Raw genomic sequence first — 15,965 nt, 5'->3', positions numbered from 1 at the left:
TGGAACATTTAAAATTAAAAACAAGTGCAAACTATTTTAAAGTCAAAATGTAGAGAAAGTCCAAGATTTACCAGGATGGGAGTACTGGGAGGTGCAAGGTGGAGAGCAGCCGGACAGTCCAAGGTATAGTAGCAACAAAATAAAACAAGTTCGCTGAACGGTGTGTGCAATGCAAGAGTTATGAGGGGAACTTACCTATTAGGAAGGATTTGGCTTCCTTTTAAAAAAGTGCTAGAGTTAGAATTCTTCTGATGACAGGCAGGAGTGAGTTACAGTTTCTTGGTGTGGCCCCAGAAAAGGCACGATTGTAGGTTTTTTTCTTTTGGAAGCATGGAGGCTGGAGCAAAAGGTCTCTGGAGACCAGGAGTTTCTGGCTCCTCCGGACACCAGGAGTTTCTGGGCGAGAAATGCAGGGGATTTAGTGTGTAGTGCCTTGTAAGTGATCCATGCCAGTTTGATTTGAATTCTGGCTTCAAGAGGAAGCCAGTTCAGAGCTTTCAGATGTGGAGAGATGTGGTCGAAATTTTTTGAACCTGTTAGGAGTATGGCTGCGGTGTTGAGGCAAGCATTTAAGGGGGCGTGGAGAACATAACTTTCATATCTAAAAGGACCAGCAGGGTAAAAGTTGAACAAAAACAACATTGCAGTACAGATTACTTCCTTACCCTGAGTGGAATCTGCCTTGGGATGCTGCTCCTACAGACAATGGGTCTGTCACTTGTTTTGGGAACAGAGCCACCTGTGCAATATGATCCTTCACCTGATTTGGTACCACTCTCTTCAGAAGACGAACTGTACCCTTGCTCAACCATACTCCCACACTTGGTGACCCTGCCTAGGCTCCACCAGTCAGAACAGTTAACTCTGACTGAATTGTCACACACTTTATCCATAACCACAGGATCACTAAACTTCTTGCCACCTATTTGGACATAGGCTTCCTTTTTTATATGAACCACATCACCAAACTTTACTTCCACTTTGCTAACATGGTTGCATTCTTCAAAATAATATTTTTTTCTGAGCTTTGTTTCAGCAACATTTCTCTTGACCATAGCCTCATGTTCATCCAGCCACATCAACAAATTTGACCCACCTGCTCATCCAATTGGGACAGACTTTGGTGGCTGGCTTTCTTCCTCTTAAAAGCTCATAAGGGGAAATGTGAGTAGTTGAGTGTGGACTTATCTGATAAAACCATAGCATGGAATGGACAGCATTCAAAACTACACACTGAACACACTGAGATAACACCGTATTCATTTGGTCTGCCTGTCCATTTGCTTGGGGATGACAGAGTGATGTTCTTAGATGCTTAATATCACCCACTTTTAGGAAAGCATCCACCTCTTCATTCACAAATTGGACTCCATTATCCAATATAAGCAATTTTGGAAAACCCTTCCTGAGGGAAATCTCTTTTAAGAATTCTATACCACAGCCTTAGCACTGGGTTCAGACACAAACTTCACTACTGGCCATTTAGTGTAGAAGTCAACCACAACAGGCACATAGCGTGATTGATTGGACAAACAATAAAATGGGTCAACTGCATCTATGCGTTTAGTGAAAGTGCTTCCCAAGTGCCCTTTATGGGCAGTCAAAACCAGCCTACGCCTGACCCCTCCGGTGGTACCAAACCCACCTTCTGCCCACACTTAAGTATTGACCACTTGCTATTGATAAGCCTGGACTACTCTTGGCATAGCTTTCGCTATCCATTGCCTTTGTGTAGTAATCTACTGAATGTGTGTTTTTTGCTTACTCATTAACTGAAATTAAAAAAAAAGATCTGTAGGCAAAGTGATTGTATCAGAAACATATTAAACTTAGAGCAAAAGTGGGCTGTGGCCACTTTTCTAGAGGACCCAAGTAAGTGATCAGGACACTCCGAAATCATGTCAGAATAACACGGTACATAAATAATATGTTATTGTTTTGACAGCTGGGCATGACAGGACAATCGAGCATTATCCCATTCACTACTACTAGTAATCTATTAATCTACCTCCAGTTCATTTGCTACCTCATGCTTACACCACTTTTCTCCAGTTGTACTCCGGTTCTCTCTCCATCTCCTTTCTCACCACTTTACTCCTTTCTCGCCACCGCTCTCTTTACCCTTACAGGTTTTTGGCAATCATCACCTCCCCCCTTTCTCTCATCTGTCATTGTTCCTTTGTCCCTATTTCAATTCAACAACTCTACCTCAACTCTGTCTCTGTACCTCACCCTCCTTTTATCTCTCTACCTCACATCTATGTCTAACTCTCTCTTTCTCTCCCTCACAACTCTCTCTATCTCAGCCTTTGGCTCTCTGCCTCTTTATCAACCTCACATCTTTACAAGCTTATCTCTCTCTCTGCTTCACCTCTTTTCTCTCAACATCTCATCTCTCTTTTTACCTCTCATGCCTTCCTCACTATCTTTTTCTGTGCCTTACTACTCCCTTTACCTCACCTGTCTTTCTATACCTGTCTCATGTTGCCCTTCTCTCTCCATCCTCACTCTCTCTACCTTGCATCCCTTCATCTCCTTTTTAAGGATGATACAATGAATGCCTTTCGCACCAATTGGTTAATAAAAATATGTGTTATCACATTATTGTCTCTATCGCAATCTTGGTTATCTAAAGTGTTCTTAAACAGAACAATCCAGCAGTTGCAGGTGTATCCCAGAGGAAAGATTGGAAAAATCAGTGACACTGGGCCCCAAGTTCTGAAGGCCTACTGCACTCCAGTTTGGCTACCTGCCTTTTAATATTCATGCTTGGGAAGGAGATCCAATTTTACTTGCTTGCATTAAGGCTGATGGCATAACTTGCTACACCACTGAGTGGCCGTTCACCAGACTTATTTCTATATGAATAATTTGAAGTGCATTTATTAATGCATATATATCCCAAATACACAGGTGGTTTTTGTAGATTCTTCTTTCGCTGTAGAGAGCCAGAGGCCTCACTGATGTCACATATCGCACATACGATCCATCAACTGCGGTAGGACACACTGTAGTGCTTTGTCAAAGAAACTGTAAACTATTGAGTATGTGGAAAGGCTGTTTGGGCCACCCCTTATACAGAAAAGGCCAGGTTCATCTAGGTGGAATTTCAATACAATATTGAAATCCCAAAAATCTCAGAAAATAAATGTGTAAGAATATTGAGGCATCCAAAGGAATGGAAACCACTGCTGTTCTTGATTCGATAGGAGAGTAAACAATCTATGATGAAGAATAAATTAACATAAGAGTGCAAAAAAGGAGTTAAGGCAACATAAACAGTAATGTGAAATCTGTCATTCGTCATGCATTTGTGTGCGAATCGCAGAACTTGATCCATTCTCCTTTTCCTCGAGAATATTTGCTTACCAATATACAGTATACTCGAACCTGCGTGGCGTGGCACTTTGATTAATTACATAATGCTGGTGGCAAAATTGTAAATAGAATGCATTTGCATCTAAATAGAATGGCCATTATTTTATGAATCATTTCAGAAGTTAATTGAAAAGCCCTAATATTCTCGGATCAGATATATATTTCTAACCTAACATTTCTGAGAAGTATGTTATAGAGTGCAGGAAAGCAGAGAATGTTTGGGAAGCACTCTGGGCATCCAAATACATCAAATATATGAACAATCATCCATTAAAACAGTGTTTTACCAGTTACATTATTTTGTTATGCGTGTGTTCAATGCCTTTGCTCTAACATGCTATTGCAATGCTTTTAGAAAACGCCAGTCCTGAGGATGATCAGTGGTCAGACGATTTTGTGAGTATACGTTTATTACTGAAAACAGTTGCTGAATATATTATTTTCTAAGCAAGAGAAACTCTTTTTTTTATTTCTAAGCCTTTAAGAACACCGGTTTATTATTTAGATTAATAAAACTTCATAAGGTAGTCTGTGATGTTTGCAATCTGTATTTTTCATTGACTGCCAAAACAACATTATGAGTAATGAAGGTGAAAAAATGAATAGCCACTTTAACAAAGATCAAAAGTTAAACCTCACCTGAGTCCATGAAGGGCTGGACAGGAAAGTTAATAGAGTGAATTGTCTTCATTGATGCACTCAGTTCACTTGTGAATTGATTGCTTTCTTGTTGGTTTGACACTGCCAGTGACACTGCCAGCGACGCAAAGGAAATATCCTTTGGTTATTCGGGGTCATGATTGTAGAAGAGGTATGGGTTAAGTAAGTGTTAGCACACACTCAAAGTATCCCACCTGGTTGCACTATAATAGCGGGCACTATTCTCTCAAAAAAAGCATGCTGGGAGGCAATACCTTTTAGTTAGATAACCCTCACACACTCCAGTAGTGTAATGCTTCATCATCGGGTTCACCCTGACTCCTAAAGGTCAGGGTGGGCTCAACCATATCTCAGGGAGCACTTAGAAGAATAGGCCAGGGGGATAAAGATTAAAAATCCTCCGGAAACTCCTGGTATCCCTTTATTGTTGGAGTTTCTGGGGATATTAAAACTAGAAGAAACGTTATGAAGATTTATTGGTTCTATGACCCTTATACAATTGCCAACATGTTTTAGCCTTTGTGGTGGCCCCTAAGGAGTCCTAGGCTTTCTTCAGGGCAAAACAAGAGAGAAATCCTTCCCTAGTATGAAAAAGCGTGTTGCTTGTGTAGTGTAGATAGCTGCATCTCGAGTCCCGTTTCTAGGATATACTTATCCTGGATCAGGTGATTTTTATAAATTTATGTCCAACCCAATTTGGGGGGACAATCCTTATCTCTTGGGGATGCAGATTGAGGGGTGGTCCTGTAGTAAACAGTCGTCAAGGATCCCAGCCCCACTCAACAACCTATTTGATTCCGCATCACCCTGGTTTTTGAGATCCAGATAAGTAAGTGTTAGCCAATACAGAGTCGTTCAGGCCCTATATTGTTTTAGCCTCACTACAACAATCAACTAACTACTAAGATCACATATGACTTCAGTTAAATGGGTGTGATACTGCTAATGACAATGCAGGATCTATGGAACGTGTGATTTGTATATAATCGATTTCCTCAACCCTGACAACCCGTGGGTCCTTTAGTTTTTTTATTACAACAGTCATGGCCCGATATAATACAAAGAATAAAACATGTGATGGAACTGATAATGATAATTATATTAACCACAGTAATACCTATTGTAACAACCACAGTAATAAACTACTACAACGGGTAACATTACAAATAATAGTACAAATAAAAATACGAATAATTTGTAGTTGTTGGAGTCATATAGCATAATGTATTATTATAATTAGTAGTAGTAGTATTAGTAGTAGTAGAATTGGTGGCAGTAATAGTAGTGTGACTGCTACTCATCAGTGTATAATGGGTGGGTCTGTCGGTCGAGAACAGTAATGTGGGATGAACATTATGAAAGTTATTGAATACAAAACGTTTGATGATAATGCATGTAATAAGCATGAATGATAATGTTATTACTAAAAGGAATTTGAAGTAAGCAGTGAAATATTCCCTATTTTTCAGGACAGTGAATATGAGGATCCAGATGGACAGTCAGATTCTGAAACGTACGTGGACCCCAGTGAAGACTGCGGTGATGACAAGTATGAAGCTCCACCCATGGAGCCAGAGAAGAAAAAGGTTTTGCCAGCATTTTCGTACCCCAAAGGCGAATATGCAGGTATACAAAGAATCAAGCTTATCTGTCATTTTAAACCACAGATTTTTGGACTTTCACTCACCAATTTATCAATTCATTGAAACAGCAGGACGTTTACTTTTTGGAGAAGCTGATGTGTTTCCACTGTTCCTATGTGTGTTGGCCACCAAGTTGCGGTGAGGACGTGATGATGTCAGGAAACATCGCTTCATCCTTTCACCCATGAGAGTGCACTGTGTGGTGACCCTTTAAAGAGCCTGTGCATTTAAAAATATTGAATAACATTTTTAACCTTTATATATTGGTTAACGGTTGTTCTGTACTACAAGCTCTAAGGTATGGTGAAGTTCAGAGTCTGCAATACAGGCCCTTGCTATTTCAGTGCAGTCTTTGGGGTCAAGCCTGCAACAGCATGCACTAACGCAACCATCTCATTTGCAAGACACTATTTTTTAGAAATAGGGGCTGGAGCCTGCCCATTGCTTATAATTTGTCTACTTCAGCGTCACTCTTCTTTGGAGCTATCTTAATTGGCCAGTGCAGCCGAAATGTCACTGTCAATGCTTGCTGTGGAGCAGGGACTCCGCACAGATTGGTTCCATTTAACCAGTGCCTGTCTGCTGCTCCCAAGGTTTTCAAGTCATATTTCTTCCCCCCTCCGACAACCCCTACCTGCTGCTCCCTCCATAGCAATTTTGCACTCATATTTTTTTAATCTATGGATCCATCGCTGATCTGTAATGTAAATTATTTCTTTTATGTTCAGTTCTCCATGTGTTCAGCGCTCCATGGGCTTAAAAGCGGACCATTCCTGTACTTCTCTCACCATTCGCTGCTTTTTGTTACCCACTCCCCTTCCCATGGTGCTCACCATGTGTTCTTCCCATTGTCTCTTGCGCAGTGGTGTGACTTTATAAGCACGTAGGTTCCTTCTTTCCTCTGGCCTTTCGAGGTTACACAGAGAATGGATTTGTGTGCATTTCTGCACGTCTCTGGTCGGAAGGGAACTCTGTAGTAACACAGTGGGTTTGAAAGTGCATTTTTTTGCGCAGGACTTCAGTCCTGGCAGCCTCCAACCTTCCATTTATGTGTTGCTGGTTTTCCTAACTTGTGTTTTTGTCTGCTCGCAGTCTCCTTTAACTACAGCAGGGGCAGCGTCTTTGCTGTTGCATCACATCAATTTAATGCAGGTTACGTGCCTTAGTTTGCCTTCTCCTTTTCTCGCAGGTCCCATTTGCTATAGATTGTTGAAGTCTGCTTTCTCAGCCTCAGGACAGAGGATATGTTGGAGAAATTAGGCTCTGCTCCTGCATACTTTGCCATCTCGAAAGTGCAAGATGTTAAGTAATCTTGTGTAGCACAGGCCCTGAGTGCTTATGAAATCTAAAGTTTATTGTGTGACTTCTTCGCATCTCTCTCCCACCCTCCTGTTATCCATGTTTGTCCACCCCCCCCACCAGCCGTAAGAAAACATGTCATACCGCTTTTTAGGGGTCCTGTTGCCCCTATTGTAGCTTTCCATCACTATAGCATGAAGAGGTACATGTTATAAAGGAGCCCATGTCATGGTTAGACTGCAGGCCATTAACTCTTTCGTGTCCCTCAGCACTGTGAATATGCAGGAGCTTTACCAAATTCAGTTCCAGTCATCCTTAGCCTTTAACATGCACCATGTTGTGGAACTGGTGTAAACTCTGGGTACGACATCTGTTAATCTGATTACATAATACCACTGTGTCTGCCAAAAAAAGAATCACTGCGAATGTTTTTCACTCCAGTTCCCTCTAGCTACCCTTGTTAATGTGGCAATAGCTCATGTCACGTTGGAACACTTCTTAGTTTAGTGGTCGGCGTTTGCAAGATGCATCATCAACCGTGCCAGATGGCACCATTATGGGGTAACTGGCATTGTAACAAATGGAAATATAAGGCAGCTTGCCGCATCTTAGGTCAGTGAAACCAAGAACACTTATCCAGTATTGGGGTATCTTTCATAGATTCACATGCCTGAATCATTCCCCGTCGACGAGGCGGGAGTCCCACGGTAAATAAAAAAGCAGTGCAAAAAGCACTTTGTAGTAATAGTAGGCCCTAGGAATAGGCCTGAGGCCTAAATCATAGTAGCCTATCTGCCTCATTATGTAAAAAAGACCAAAGTCTTTGCTCCAACCAATCAGCTCACAGCACCCTCTAGAACCCTCTCTGCAGAGCCAGCTCTCCTCAGATTTTCACCGCACGTCATGGGTGAAGGGAGTCTCCCTGAGCTCTGCTCAGTTTTTTCTTCAGTTTTACTTCTTTTTGGATTACATACTTAATTTATCTGACCCAATTAAGGCGGTACTATGGCAGAATGGCAGTAACCAAGGTAATAGACTATGATTTATGTCTAACCTTTTCTTCACTAACTCTCACGTTCTGAGAGTTGAGGCCGTTTTGGGTCAGAGACTTTTACCTGCCACTTCTGAGGAGGATGAGGAACGGTCGAAGGGAGAAGTCGCGCCAGGAGCCTACTGAGGGCGCGCATAAAAACCTGCCACTTCTGCGGAGGATGAGGTGAGGTCGAAGGGAGAAGTCGCGCCAGGAGCCTACTGAGGGCGCGCATAAAAGCCATAAGATTCACCTTGAGTCTTTATAGGCATTTCTCACAGAGGATACAACTCCCTTTTTCAACCCTGACACTACATCAGGGAAGACCTCTTGTCCGGACATTAGGAGTATATAACAATTATCTCCATGTTCTAATATTACTGCCTCACCAAACTGATCCTCATCTACGATGATCGTCGACGAGGGCCTCTTCCTCCATGGTCGTCGACGATGGCCTCTTCTACGAGGGTTGTTGACGACCGCCTCATCTACGGTGGTCGTCGACGACAGCCTCGTCTACGACGGTCATCGACGACTGCTTCGTCTACGACGATCAGCGACGACGGCTTCGTCGACGACTGCATAGTCTACGACGGTCGTCGACGACGAGCCTCGTCTACGGCGGTCGTCGATGACGGGCCTCGTCTACGGCGGTCGTCGACGACGGGCCTCGTCTACGGCGGTCGTCGACGATGGGCCTCGTCTGCGACGGTCGTCGACGATGGTCCTCGTCTACGAGGGTCCTCGTCTACGACGGTAGTCGACGACGGGCCTCGTCTACGACGGTCGTCGACGACGGGCCTCGTCTACGATGGTCGTCGACGAAGGGCCTCGTCTGCGACGGTCGTCGACGACGGACCTCGTCTACGATGGTCGTCGACGACGGCCGCACATTGATGACGGCCTCATCTCTATGACTGCTGATCTTTGATAGTGTCATCTACAATGGCAATGCCTAGCTTCGACGGACTTCTATGACAGCCTTATCAAGGTAGCTTCATATACATATGGCCTCATTTGTGCATGGTCTACACTACACATGGCACCATCTATGCATGGTATCATCTATGGCTGACCATCATTCAATTGCCTCATCTATGAGTGCCTCATCTACGGAGGATATCACCTATTTTAACCTCATCTATGATGGTTTTGCTATGACTGTCTTCTATGACAGCATCATTCTCTAACAATGGCCTCGTCTACCAATGGCCTCGTCTACCAATGGCTTCCTCTGTAAAGGGCTTGCTCGAATAATGGCCTTATATGCCAATGGCCTTGTCTAACAATGGCCTCGTCTATCTATGACCTAGTCTATCAATGGTTCTGTCTATCAATGGTTTTATCTACCGCTGGCCTCATCTCCTGATGATCTCATCTACCAATGGCCGCATCTACCGATGGCCTCATCTACGAAGGGCAAATGGCCCCATTTGTTACCCTCATCTACGGATGCCCTCACTTATGAATGCCTCATCTTCAATGGCATTGTATATGGCTGTCGTCTGACAGCCTCGTTTAGAAGGGTTGCTCATGACGGTCATCTATGACGTCGTGCTAGTCTGCGATTACCCCACTTACACAAAGTCTATGATGAGATTGGCTGAGTTGGCTTCAGCGGTAAGAGCATCATATATATTCTTAATGTAGTGGGCAGCAGCTAGATTTTGACTGCCAGCTACAGGCAAACAGAATATATCCTTCATGGTTTCGAAGAGGTATGCATCACAAGTGTGGTACGTATAATAGACTAAGTCTATTCCAGCAGTGTTTCTGCGCATAGAATAGAAATGATGTATACCTACTAGCAGCCCATCCGATCTGATAGGCCATCGTTCGACCAGATTAAGTAACTTCACAGACTGTTCATTAGCAATCTAAAATCCTGCAATATCTATCTCCGCATCGCCTTACAAAGAAGGATGTCGTCTGAACCTTATAAAAAAAAAAAAAAATGATAATCATAATTTCTCTACTTTGGCAGTGGCCTCTAGTAGAGCTGACAATCTTTTATCCTTCATCGGTTTTTATGATCGTCCAATGTGGTTGGACATAGCGAATTTCAAGGACCTCATTCCTGAGAACCGAAGGCGGGATGCAGGAAAGATTCTGTTGGAAGGTGCACGCCAGGAATGGCTTAAAGCCGCTACCTTCAGCCCTGAGCGAAGTTTCTAGGCATGGCCTATGATGAAGAGTTGTCGGTTTGCTAAACATTTGAATGAAGCCCCCTTAGGTATAAAACCGGGCACTGATAATGCACGATCATTAAGCACCCTTCAATATGGGCCGGATCTTTCAGAGAAGCGTGATAAAGGGGTTTTCATCAAGAGGAAGATACCAAAACCAATCGGATGAACAGTATCAATCTCACTACAGCCTTGCAGCCAGGCATCTTTCCGTAGATAGTCTGTCTACTTTCTCCCGTCACGAACGAGATTTAAGTATCAAGACTGAGACATTGACAGGAGGCCATGATCCCCACAAGGTTCCAATCATTTTATCCTTTTCTCGCATGGTCCCGAAGGTTTCAGGTTTTTGTTTCCAAGCAACAAGGAACTATATCGGACCAATGTGTTCTAAACCTAGTAACCAATGGCCACTCCCTGGAATTCATCAATCAGCCATATACTACTCCTCCCAGGGGTCCCCCTCCCCCTCGTTTTTCATAACAATTGTTATTTAAACAAAGGATCTTTTATGGCTTCTCTGGATGGAGAGGGTGCGAATTTCCACATACTTGTCCACCCCAAACAGCACGAATATTTTCGCTTTCACGCGGCTGTCGCCCATTATAGGTGCGTAGTGCTCCCGTTTGGGCTAGGATCGTCACCAGGAGCCTTTCACGAAGTACTTGGTACTAGTGGCAGCAACATTGAGATCTTGAGGAATGCAAGTGTTCCCCTGTCTAGACGATTGCCTGCTTAAAGGTCCTTCTGAACACGAGATCAGGATTGCCACAGTAGATGTACCCATCTCATTTTTTCTCTGGGGCTGATTCTCAACGATAGCAAATTGCAGTTAGGTCCTCTCCAAGTAAATTTATTTTCTCGGAGCAGGTTTAGACACAATCCACAACAAAGCATTCTTGTCACACGACCACCAGTTGTGTTTTCAAAAATGGGCAAGGTTAACTTCATAAGGTCAGTTTCAGTTCAAATGTTTGTTTCGTTCCTGAAGATGTGCTCTTCAGCGATACATCTCATACCATTAGCATGGCTCAAAATGACACCTTTTCAGATAGAACTACAGTTTCAAGATCAATAACCAATGGGTTCGTTCGACGATACCATCAAGGTTACGCCGTGCATGATCAATCCTGTACATTGTTGGTCGCAGACAGAGAATATAGCCCAGGGTCGCACGTTCCTGCAAACCATTCCAGGGTTAGTTTTAACGATTGATGCCTCCATGGAAGGATGGGGAGGTCATCAGCAGGATTTGCAGAATTCGAGGAACATAGTCTCAAAGACAACGACAACAGCAGATCAACAGGCTTGAGCTCCACAACGCTGTTCTGTCCCCCCAAGCATTCCTCTTGAGGATTGAGTGTTTGTCTGTGCCAGTACAGACCGCAAACACCATCCGCATGTATTATATCAATACACAAGGAGAAACTAAATCTGCTATGCTCTCGCAAGAGGTTCAGGAATTGTGCGAAGGAGTTGCCTTGCACAAGATGTCTTGAGAGCCGCACATGTCAGGGCTCTACACAATGCTCTGAGCATGTCTCAGTCGGACTGTCACGAGGGGACGCCGGAAAAGGGACAGGTGAACCCAGTTTTTCCAAGTTTGGGTTAATCTGGCACGGGATCCATTTGCATTCAGAGAGAACAAGGACGGCCGATATTATGCCAGCAGGTTTCCTTAACAGGAATCAAGAGGGAATGCCCTGTCCATGCAAGGGTCAGGGGTTTGTGCGTATGAGTTTTCCCTCAATACCATTGGTTCCGAAGGTGTTCTGCAAGATGAAGCTGCAAGGTTACCATCTGCTTCCGATTGCACCCCGTTGGCCAATATTGGTTCTCGGAACGTTCTGCTATTGTTTATAGACAAGCCCATTCGGCTGCGGCTTGGGCCTACGATATTGTCAGGGGACGGAGATCAAGTGGTTCGTCCGGATCCACAGTCATTAATATTGCACGCACAGCTTATCATTTATTAGAGTTCAAGGGCATCCACGTTTCAAAGAACTGTTGTGAAATGTTGGCAAATTCTCGTGCCCGAGGCACAATCAAGGCTTATCGCCTCAAATGGAAGCGATTTTGCGGTTAGTGTGAGGTGATAGCCATTCACTCAATTACAGTTACTGCAGAACAAGTTCTCCATTATCTGCTCTTCTAGCCAAGTCTGGGCTTAGTTTTTCTTCAACAAACAAAATGCGTCTTGCTGCTCTTTCCAGAATTAGGAAATGTTAAAAAATTTCTTTTTTCTGCTCTCCGGCGCTTGTCAGACAGTTAATGAAAGGGCTTTTCCGAGCCTTTCTCTCCAGTGCGAGCACCCTCCCAGAGTGAGCACTCTGCATTGTTTGTGCAGTTAATGCAGTGTACATTTGAGCTGATCCATAAACCAGCTCTCAGATTCCTCACCTGGAAGGTTGCCCATTTACTGGCTCTTACTTCGGAAAAAAGGGTTCGTGAAATCTAAGCTTTCACTATAAGGAACACCTCACTTTTACATTTTCCTCGGAACTATGTCACCCTTTGGTCGAATCCTGGGTTCATTTCTAGGGTACCAACACAATTTCACTCTAACGAACCGGTAAGATTAAGGACATGCATGTTTTCTTTCCAAATCCTTCAACCTCAGCGGACAGAACATTGCATTCTTTAGACATCAAAAGATGCTTAAACTTCTACTCCAGAGAACCAAGACTTTTAGAACATCAGATCATCTGTTTGTGACTTATGGCCAGATTACATTGGGTATAGTGGTCACTAAAGCTACGTTTTCTAGATGGATAGCCTCTGCCATCCAGTTCTGTCACATCAAGGCTAACCGACCATTGACAAGGTCTGTTCGATCTCATTCCACAAGAGCTGTGGCAGCGTCTGCAGCTTTGTTTGCAGGTGTGACGCTTGAAAACATTTGCCGTGCTGCGACATGGAAGAATGTCCACACGTTCACAAAACATTACTGCCTACAATCAGCAAATCAGAATGATGCGGCAGTGGGCCAAACCGTTTTTACGACACATGTTTCCATAGGAATACATTCAGGTTCTAACGTTGGCTTATTTCTGAAAAAGTACATACAATTCAACTTGTTGTTTATGATATACAGACATATGTTATCATATACTGAGTTTCTATGATACTAAGGTTCCTTTCCTGTAGGAACTTGCATGATTTCTATGTTGGTTCGGAAGATGACTTGTTAATAGGTCAATCTCTAGGCGATTGTTGGTTGTTAACGGTACATTCATGGGGGTGCACTACAATAAGTCTCCCACCATCCGCAACCGACTTTGCCAGGTTTACTGCTTGCTATTCTGATTCAGGCATGTGAATCTATGACAGATACCCCAATACTGGATAAGAAAACAAGTTACTTACCTGTAACTACGGTTATCCAGTATTGGTATCTTTCATAGATTCACATGCACCCACCCTCCTCCCCGGAGAGTCAGTTCTCTAAGATTGGGATACTTGTTCCCACTTGTGCTACGAAAATCTGAGGAGAGCTGGCTCTGCAGAGAGGGTTCTAGAGGGTGCTGTGAGCTGATTGGTTGGAGCAAAGACTTTGGTCTTTTTTACATAATGAGGTAGATAGGCTACTATGATTTAGGCCTCAGGCCTATTCCTAGGGCCTACTACTACTACAAAGTGCTTTTTGCACTGCTTTTTTATTTACCGTGGGACTCCCGCCTAGTCGACGGGGAATGATTCAGGCATGTGAATCTATGAAAGATACCAATACTGGATAACCGTAGTTACAGGTAAGTAACTTGTTTTCTTATGTATCGTTCAATTTAGAGATGAATGCGCAGGGCATAATGCTTGATGGCTGATGATGGTGCTGTGGCCTTGTGCTCATTGAGTAACCTGAGGACTGCACTGTGTGCTTGGTTCCTCGGTAATAGAGGTGTCCCTTTTTAGGTCTCGCGCCTAGCGTTGCACTGCGTAGCAGTGCTTCGCGCAGCGCGAGGCATTTTGTAAATAAAAAAAGGGGTTTTCAGAGCCACTTTTCACAGTAAAATGCTTGTGCGTGTCCTTTTTTGTTTACTGTTACTTCATTGGCCTTGGCGTTGTTTCCATAATGAAAGACTTAAATCTATTGGCTTTTTCCGCGAGCATTGCTCCTCCCATGGCCTATTGGTGTCTATTACGCGCATGAAGCTCGTAACCGACACCAATAGGCCGTAGGAGGAGCAACAGAGCTACGGGCATGGTAAGAGAAATGACACGCCTTGCTGTAGCGCGCGCGCGTGTGTTTAGCAATTACGGGCTTCGAAATGACACGCCTTGCTGTAGCGCGCACACGTGTGTCTTTATCGATACAGAGAAGTACAATGGTAGGAGTGAGATACAAGCTGGAAGAATGCGCATGTTTACCAATTACTTTATTTATTTCTTTATGCATTTTTATGTACTACGGACTTTACCCCGAGGCGTCAGATCGCTTCACACTAGGAACAGAACTGATACATGAGGAGAACATAACACGTGAACATATTACAAAAGCAGACGCTAACTTACATAAGGTAAAAGTGATAGTTGTGAGTAAACAAAATGTTCGAGGCATGTGGGCTGCTAAATTCATATCTTAGCCTAGTGTTGGGTCCGGATGATCGCACATTGTTGTCCTGGAAGACTCTTCGAAGTATCCTGAGATAGGTGGCTCCTCCCCTGGACTACAGTGCGCATGGGCATCGGCTCCATCCCCAGATTGTTTTTTTCCGCCATTGGGTTCGGATGCGGTCTCGACGTCTCTCTGTCGGAACCGAGAAAAACTAGCTTTTACGGCCAAAAGGCCTTGTATTCTTTGCGTCGGTATTGTTTGCGCACGGTCTCGAGTTCTTCCACCTCTTGGAGTCGGAATCAGCGGAGTACTTCACTCTTCGGACATCGAGGCGTTCTCATCGCGACACAACCGCAACTTTTCAGCATGGAGCGGAGTCCGTTTAAGTACTGTCCGCTCTGTGGGTCCAAATACCCACATATCGACGTGCACCCGGTCTGTAACAAATGCCTTTCACCAGACCATAACGAAGACAACTGCATGGCCTGCGCGAGATTCAGGTCAAAGAAGACACTCAATCTTCGGCGCGCGGTGCGCCTTGAGGCCAGACAAGCGGCCCCGGATCCAGAAAACATCTTCGGCGACCAAGAAGAGGAGGACCAGAGCCATCATCTTCAAATCTCCCCGCCCGAGACGGAGGTCGAGGCAGATCCGGAAGACGACGACGGAGTCGTGGGTCAAGGCCTTGAATACGTCGACGAGGTAGGGGACGTCGAAGAGATTTATGGGGCCGCGGAAGATAGCTCAGGGGACGAGCTATGCCCCGAAGGTTACGAAGTTCAAGATCGGGTCACGGGATCGCCTGTCGGCCTTACCCAAGACCCCGTACCGCAAGCCACGGCCCCGCCTTCAGGCCCGGCCACGGACATACTTGCTGCGCAGCCCGTATCGAAACCGAAACTGAAACCTACGGTATCGACTACACCTAAAATGGCCGACCCGAAATCGAAACCGAAACTTATGGATTCGAGCGTCCCTAAGATGGCGGCCGTCCCACCAAAAACAACGAAACCCGCTGCTTCATCGACTCCGTCGGCCCCCGGCCCACAGAAGTCGAAGAAATCTGTCGATTCCACAGGGTCGAAATCGGCGCCAGAGGAGGGATCCTCTAAGAAGGGTGGTCGGCACGGGTCAACCACTGCAACGCCATCAAAGCCCGCCAAAGCCAGCGACACGGCTCCGGTTCCGACTGGGACTTCGTTAGTCGGACGCGTGGT

General features: G+C 44.6%; 1 protein-coding gene across 10 annotated transcripts in view; it reads left to right on the top strand.

The window, feature by feature from the left end:
• BLNK (B cell linker) overlaps positions 1-15,965 on the top strand; it is an 849,614-nt gene that overhangs the window by 600,071 nt on the left and 233,578 nt on the right. For all 10 annotated transcript variants that reach the window (XM_078643456.1, XM_078643447.1, XM_078643446.1 and 7 more), the window contains 2 exons: positions 3,734-3,774; positions 5,508-5,664. In XM_078643456.1, the coding sequence (XP_078499582.1) occupies positions 3,734-3,774; positions 5,508-5,664 (198 nt within the window). The remainder of the gene's footprint in view (positions 1-3,733; positions 3,775-5,507; positions 5,665-15,965) is intronic.

Source organism: Lissotriton helveticus, chromosome 5_1 (assembly GCF_964261635.1).
Source record: "Lissotriton helveticus chromosome 5_1, aLisHel1.1, whole genome shotgun sequence".
Classification (NCBI taxonomy): domain Eukaryota; kingdom Metazoa; phylum Chordata; class Amphibia; order Caudata; family Salamandridae; genus Lissotriton; species Lissotriton helveticus.
The sequence above is the reverse complement of the archived record's forward strand: the minus strand, read 5'-3'. Positions and strand labels throughout refer to the sequence as shown.